This window comes from Thamnophis elegans, chromosome Z, assembly GCF_009769535.1.
Source record: "Thamnophis elegans isolate rThaEle1 chromosome Z, rThaEle1.pri, whole genome shotgun sequence".
NCBI lineage: Eukaryota > Metazoa > Chordata > Lepidosauria > Squamata > Colubridae > Thamnophis > Thamnophis elegans.
The window spans coordinates 37,592,554-37,600,864 of NC_045558.1; the positions used below are offsets into that span (position 1 = coordinate 37,592,554).

Below are 8,311 nucleotides of genomic sequence, written 5' to 3' on the forward strand. Positions count from 1 at the left end.
ACCTTACGCATCATCCTCACAAGGTCTAGTGACATAAGTAGGCTGAGCAATATAGCCCAAGTCTAGCCTTAGTCATTCAATAAACTCTATGGTTAAATGGGGATTTGATCCCAGGTTTTTCGAATCTCAATTCAACCCCCTAATTGCTATATCATATTGACTCACAAGGAACTACTATTTCATTTGGACTTCTATAAATTGAAAGTATTAGGAAACTGTGAATTCAGGAGATATATGGTACAGAAGCATATCTATCTCTAGTAACTGTATATACAGAAAATGACTTGTTTTCTGAGATTTAATGGCCTTCGTTAATGCAGTATACAATACAATATAATACAATAGCAGAGTTGGAAGGAACCTTGGAGGTCTTCTTGTACAACACCCTGCCTAGGCAGTATAAATTGATGCATATATTTAAAAAGGCAATATAACATATTTCCTTCACTAAACCTGTATCCTTAGCATAAAACAGATTCTTCAGTAGCATAGGAAAATACCCTGGGGTATTTCTTCTTCACTGCTATATAAAATCCCAAGGAGAGAATTATCTTAATGAACATCAAATCTTCCTTGTCACTGGATTCTTCTATTATTACAGCCAGTAATATTTTTTTCAGCAGATGTGAAATGAGCTTACAATGTTAATAGATGACATTCAAGAGGGACAAGAGAACTGAACAACTTTTGTAAATGATTTTTCTTGGTCCACATTTTTTTCTGTTGTTATGATCATCAATTCAGCACTCATTTACAATTCAGTCTGAATAAGACGCAATGCTTTCTTCATATTCTCAATTACTGAAAAAGAAGAAGATAGTAAAGTGATTTGGAAGCATTGCAATTCAATGCTTTTATTTCTTCAAAATAAATGATGTATCCAATGACTTTAATTTTTCAGGTATTTCATTTATAAAATATTTATGTATTTAAAAAATAAAAAGTGACATGCTAAGGGAAAAAGAAATAGTATAATGAAGAAAGATGACAGAAAATTCAAATAATTATGAAATTTCACCATTGCTATGAAAATAAATAGCTGTTATAACTTTTTTTTGGTATGCCATCCAATACTACCCCACAGTAGGACAGCCAAGGTAGCCAATTCTGCAGCTAACGAATAAGATATCTGTGGCCTTCAATTGCATATATGTAAATCAATTCACTGCCAATTGCACCTTCTGTTACATCTGAAGATAGCAAATTAGATAAAACAGGAGCATTGCCACCCGTAATGGATAGCTTTGATTGCAGGAAGAGCTTATCCAAACAAGTGGAGCTTAAACATTGGCAATTAGGCTGCTAAGGATTTCAAACTCTGGGGATCATACAATTCCAAAATTGAAATATATGTACCAGGATGCCAATTTCTTGCTGGGCATAGTTTCCAGTGATTGCTCCTGGATTAAGCAATCCCTAAGAGGTGTGCTTGCCTCCTGTGTTCTTTCATTTAGAAGGGCAATCAAAATACATAACTTGCCAAATGTTTGGTTTTAATTTCCAGCTTTGTATTTTATTCTTTCGTTTATTTTCTGCCTTGCTATTGTTTCACCCCTTCAGCATTTGCCACTGAAGTTACCTAACTGCCTACCTAGCTGCCTAACTCTGTTTATGGTAGGGCAGTTCCTGAAAGCCAACATGCTTAAATCTAGTTAGAACTAGTCAGTCAATGATCTAGTCAAACTACTTTATTGGTGGTTCAAGCAGCATACAATCTTATTAAATAGTCAAAAGTCACCATTTATTGAGCCTCCCCAGGAAGTATCCATTTTCCATGGACACTTGAGCAAAGGGATTTATTAAATCACTACTGTCTTCTGGGTAAACAAGAAAAGGTGCTCTTTTGGCCCTGTAGGCAATTGGGTTCTTGGAAGTAAATTTGGTTCTTCTAATCAGTTTTAATTATCTTTTCCTGCCTAGTTTTTATGGCTGTCGGATAGCAGCTGTTTTTTCTTTGCAGAGGTAAAGCAAAACAAAAAACAAAAAAGCACCCCAAAAATCTATCAGCCCAACCCAATCAAGTACAAATACATCTTTAAAAAAAAACCTCCTTTCACTCAGCAGAACTACTTTGTTCTGCCTCCACTTTTATCTATTTCCACAAACTACACAAACTGTAGAGAATGGGAGTTCTTTCCAAGTCCCTCCTTAATTTTGAAAGCAAAAAATTGTATTTTTGAACACTGCTACTTTGCATGGTGCTGGTTCCTATGATGGTAGCATGTACCAGCTTTGTGTATTCTTATGCATTGTGCAGAGACACTGATGGGCCTGGGTTAAACCATGAAATGGTATTTAGGCTTGATTGGCTTGAGCCTAGTGCCTTTCAGTCCTTGCCATTGGTTTGTTCGTATGTTTTTCAAATTTATATAGACACCGATCCCATATATATATTTACAATTTGGGGCAGCTTGCAAACAATTAAAGCAAATACAAAAACAAGGAAAAAAAACAATGTAACAATTTAAAACCAAGAAAGAAGATAATGTATTAAAAACATTATTAATAAATAACAACATTCAAAACCAAAGTAATTACATCAAACAATAGCACCCAATATAATCTCTGCCACATTTTCGGTCTCTGTTTTTTGGGGACTAAAGGAAATGAAATCCAAAATATTTAGTTTATATGGTTTTTTCATTATTCTGATGTGATATTGAATTAAATTTTTTATATGTATCTTAGCAAATCTAGCAGTGCTTTTTAATTTATCCTCCATGCAATTAGTATACTTTGGGGGAAAACAGTCCTGTAAATATTTGTATTATGAATACAACTCATTGAGGAAAAACTTACACACAGATAGGTCTTGAGGCTCATAAGTATACAATCGATTTGCATATCTTCCAATGATATCAGCCCTTACTGTGAGAGAAGGATCTGGAGAAGTAATATAATTGATTTCAATTTTACTCTTAAGTCATAGAATACATAGCACTATCAGATTTCAAGTAGATGCTTTTCACTCATTTAATGATATTCATGCATTTCAAATGAAGAATGTAAAAGAATCAGCCACTACACTTAAAGTGCATTATCAAATGACAATGATAATTCTTTCATTCCTATGGAAACTTATAAAAGACTGAAATAATACAGGTTGGAAATGTTCATTATCTGGGGAAGCTAAGGCTTTGATCAATGATGGATTTAATCTCACTTTGGAATGCTACTCAAAAATAAAATTTCAGACCAACAGACTAAGGGCGGTGTAGGCTTAATATTCTGAGAGCTGCAGTTCTAACACATTTGAATGGCATCGAGTCAGGGAAAGCTGAACTGGAATATCCATTCATTATCCCATGATTCTACATGCACACTTCCATAGAATGGAGTGATTTCCTTCAACTGTCTATCATCCTTATAAAGAAATATTAGTAGGCTGAAATTCCATTTTGTAGTTCAACTGCTGTGGAGAGGCAAGTAGCATTTTCCAAAAAAGAAACATTTTGTGGCCCCAGTAATCAATAAAAGCTGTATTTTATAGAGGTGAAGCACCATGTTATGGCTATAGTTATGATTGTGTCTGATACATACCTACAAATATGATTCGAGGTACATACTGCCCATCAGGTGATAAGTTCTTATCAGTTGTTTCATGCTACCAAAAATATATATACATATATATTTAAATTGGCATAGTTATTAAATCATCTTAAAAACTCACTAAAGACATCCTATATATTTATTTCATTACTTTAAGATATTACTTAATTTATATCTATATCTAAATTTTGTACCATGAGGTTGAGCATGATGAAATCATTCTGACACATTTCCTGTATTTCTTGACTTTCTGCGAAGACCTTCTTTAATGCTGGAAAAAAAATGAAATGCAATTGTTATTGAGAAAGAAGAAAGTTTTTTTGAACTTTTTAATTTTGCTAGAGCTGATATTTTCTATACTGATATTGGCATGTTACATCAATGCTTTGCAGTCTATTGAACTAGAAATTGTTCAAGTGAGAGACAGTTGTTGCAAAGATTTTGAGACTCAAAGGTACCCATAAGTATCTTCTTTGCCAGGAGTAATCATATTGCTTAGCATCAATGACAAGATGAGAGAGACTACCTACAATTTAATTAAATCTGTCCCCTTAAAGTGTTTCTTTTTATATTGACATTGAAATAGAGGTTGACAAAAGGGCATTGTTCTCAGTGAATTCTTCAGAGATCAATGTTATGCAACTGTACACCTCACTGTCTTTGGTTATATGAGAAAAATAGAACCATATACAATGTGTTTTGTTAGTACTTAAGATAACTTCATGTTTGTTAATGTAATCTACCTTGCATAGTTTTTAGCTTTAGTAGAACAAGGTAAACATGTATTAGTAGAAGCATCTCATAGATTTTGCTTTATTAATTACTTGGGCTGATGTATCTTTATCTACATTTAGCAGGATTATATGTAATAGGGATTATTTCTTCATAAATGTAAAAAGATTCTGCTTCAAATAATTTAATTTTGAAAATGAGAAGTAGTTACACCAATGTATATCTGGAAGACATATTTTAGAATTTATAATTTAGAACAACAAAATTGATAGGGACCTTGAAGGTTTTCTAGTCCAACCTCCTGCTTAGGCCGGAAACCCTACACCACCTCAGACAAATGGGTATCCAACATCATCTTAAAAACATCCAATGTTAGAGCATTTTGTAACATTGTTTCTTTTAATTCAGTGATTGGTAAAATGGTGCTGGTAGTAATTAATAATATGTTTGACATATCCCCTGGTGTCTACCAGGCACACTATCCCAACCTGAGTTTTTAAACATATTATTTTAATAATAAACAAATAAATATAAAGCTGGCACACTGCAAAACAAAGCACCAGCCTATAGCAATGTCTTCATTTGCACTCTCCCCTTTAGCAGAAATATCTGAAATATTCTAAAATATTCTCAAAAACAAGATTCTAATTAGAAACTTACAGTTTCTTCAAACCATTTTCCTTTATCATAGAGCAAGGTGACTTACAGACTGAGATTTCAGAGTATTAAATATACCACAATAGAAGAATACAGTTGAGTGATATATGTGTGGAGATGTATTCCCCAGATCTTCACTTTAAATCAAATTGGTTTGACTTACCTTGACAATATTGACAATCCTCCAAATGGTGGATAACCATCAGTGGCTTATTACTTTTTCAAAAAGAAAATAAGTATTAGGAAATATGCTTTCCCTATCATATGAGATAAATACAATGAATAATACAACATCTGTAAATAATAAACTAAAACTTACTTACAAGCTACAACAAGTGCTTCGTTCATAAGAACAGAAACAAAAATAAAAAAAATCAATTTTCTCCTTAAAGGTTTAAAATTATTTTTACCTTTGTTTTGCCTGATAGAGGCCTTCTTCATATGTTTGAACCCAAGTGATATCATCTCCCCATCCTAGAAGAATAACAGATTCACGGTTTATATGACGTTATCTATTTAACTGTCCTCAATATATTTTATATAACATGTTGAAATGTGTAAAATAATTTCTTTACTTACCACGGATTTTGTTTATTAAAAGAAATGAAAATGACTGTACCTTAGATTCATAGCTCAAGGGCATGTGCACTAAAATACACCCATGTACAAAAAGAGGTAGAATTATATTAGTACTTTAAAATATTTTTTTTAAGGTGGAGTAGCATAGCATTGCATTTAGCCCAATATTATTTACAAAACAATTTTCAGAAAAAGAGTTTACATTTATTTTATAATTTTTGGAAGCTTAGAAACAGAATGAAATCATCATACCTCTGGAGAGGGTCTGGAGTATTTGCTTTTCCTTTTTGATTGCTATTGCAAAATTGGATGAAACAGCAATTACTATGAAAGACAAGCTCACTGCTGAATGCATGTTTTCTTCCCTCTTCAAATTAATTTCTGGTAATGAAAACAATTTTTTTATATTATAGTATCTTGGGAAGCTGTCCATGCTATCTAATATATGTGTATAAATATAAATATCCTTTAGGAATGAGAAATGAAATTCTTTTTACCAAACTGTTGAAGCTACCTAAAAAAGATTAGAAAAAAATACCACACAATAGAATAAGCTGACAAAAATAATAATTGTTCATCTAGGACAATAATGATAATTTAAGATACTGCCAAATCTAATCAGAAATTCAGGTGAAAGCCTACATCAACATCTACGTAACAAATGTACAAATAATGTTCTTGGTTCCACTATAGTTAGTATAGTTAGTTTTTTCAAACAAATTTTTTTGTCCCGTTACTTTCCGTTTATTCACTTTATTTCAAAATTATGGCATTTTAGAATTGAAATCTTTAAGTAATTTAAGGACAGTTAAGTAATTAATCAGAATTTCAAACTTGCAATTTAATTGTATTTTTACTAGCTAAATTGATATATGATTGCAATACTGATATTATGTTATAGTCTGATTTATTTTTGTATCTTCTTTGCAACCATGAGAAGTGAATTCAGATGTTCTGTATATTAGTACAAGTACATTTATTTTTATAGCCATTCCAGGACATTTATTCTTTTAGCATTCATTTCACTGAGGATTAAGAATTTTATATCATGATTTTGTTATCATTGAGTTATTTTTATTTTGTAACTGACATCCCTATGGTAATTAAAGTGATATGATTTATAATTAACAAATGAAAAAAATAACACTTTTTATTGGTATAAATTTAAATCTAACTGTTTTTAGGAAGTTCCCTTTAAATCTGGATCAAATTGTACAAATAAAAGACTAGTATAAACCATAAATGTGATATTGAAATCCATTTTTAAAAATTTGCAATAATATTTTAACACATTTGTTTGTAAAGAAATAAAGCTGAGTTGTTAGGTAAAAATATTCAGCTTCACAAATTATTGTAGACAAAATTCTCAATCTTTAAAGAAGGATTTTTTCTTAATGTATGTTTGCATATTATATATATATGTAGACTTTTTAAGGAACATCACTTTATTTTTATATAGTGCATATTTCTATACAGTGGATAAATTACAGCAATCAATTTAGGAATATAGATCACTCCTAACAAATTTTGGCAGAGAACTGCTATGAACAATTTCTTCCCCTCTTTTTATTTGCTGATGAACATCACTTGATAATGTGAAATAAAATAACAAGACTTTGAATTTGGCTCACCAGAGTTCGTCTGTTGTGTTAGTGAAAGTCCTTCCCAAGCAAACAGATAGTTTTTGAGTGAATGTGATTTATAGACTTTTGTTCAGCTGACCTGCCCAGCCCCTTTATTTGGATTTACACAATGCGTTCAATTACATATGAGATAGTAATGACCAATCCTGCCCCTCCTTCTTTTCCCTGAGCATCCCAATCTTGCAAGATCACATTTTGGCCTATTGAATAGTTGGATTTCTTGTCTCATTTTTTTGCCTGTATCAAGTATCATTATATTGGAACTGGAAAAAAGTAGTGCTTTGTATGTCTGTGACTTTTCCCCACAAATGGTTTTGGTCTGGCTCAAGTTCAGTGAAATAAGAAACTAGCAATGAAAGTTGGAACTGTAGGTGCTATTGTTTCTACTGAATGACTGACTTCAATGGTACTCTGAGATCAGGGATAAAACTAATAGGAAGATACAGGAGTTACTTTGTTCAAAAGAATGTAATTAAGAAATCAGGTGGGGAAGTTGTAAAATGTAGTTCTCAGGAGGAATAGGTTATAAGCTTTTAAAAATCAGATAATTAAAATAAGGAGGGGTGAGGAAGAATACATGCTTGAATACATATTTTTTTTCATAAAATCCCTCTATTTTGTTGTTTAACACAATTAACTTTGATTAAATATATACCTTGCATCTGTGGTTTGAGAAGTCATTGGAAATTTTATCCTTGGCTGGGATCCAAAGGCATTGAGAACCAAGTACTGTGAGTCAACTTGTTTCTTCATGGTTTATAGAGAATTTTTGGAATTGTAGTCCCATAATATCTGGTAGACTGTAGTTGCAGTAATATTTTCTGACCTGTTTCCTCCAATTTTTTGCGATTTCCAAAATACGCCCAAGAAAAGGACGCTTTAAGGAATGAATGCATTGGTTGGTAGTTTGTTTCTAAAGCCCTTCATTGCACGGCACCTGTTTATCTTAGACACAGTTTCACTCCAAAGGGTTTGGTTACCTCACTTGCATTGGCAGAAGAAACCATTTTTGGAGCCTCTCAACCAAAGAATTTCAGCTATTTGGTAAAGAAGTGCCTTTTCTGTCATGGCCCCCATGCTTTGGAACATCTTGCCTCCTGACTGAGATTTGCTTCCAGCCATATAGTCTTTTGGAAAAGTCTTAATATCTT

General features: G+C 32.3%; 1 protein-coding gene across 1 annotated transcript; it reads right to left on the reverse strand.

Moving 5' to 3' along the window:
- Window positions 1-751: 751 nt before the first annotated feature.
- Window positions 752-5,872, reverse strand: AGR3 (anterior gradient 3, protein disulphide isomerase family member). Its single transcript, XM_032234745.1, has 7 exons — window positions 5,770-5,872; window positions 5,349-5,412; window positions 5,102-5,154; window positions 3,744-3,820; window positions 3,541-3,604; window positions 2,800-2,883; window positions 752-801 (listed from the first exon to the last, which is right to left on the reverse strand). The coding sequence occupies exons 1-7, from the start codon at window positions 5,870-5,872 to the stop codon at window positions 752-754; spliced, it is 495 nt and encodes a 164-aa protein (XP_032090636.1).
- Between the last annotated feature and the right edge of the window lie 2,439 nt (window positions 5,873-8,311).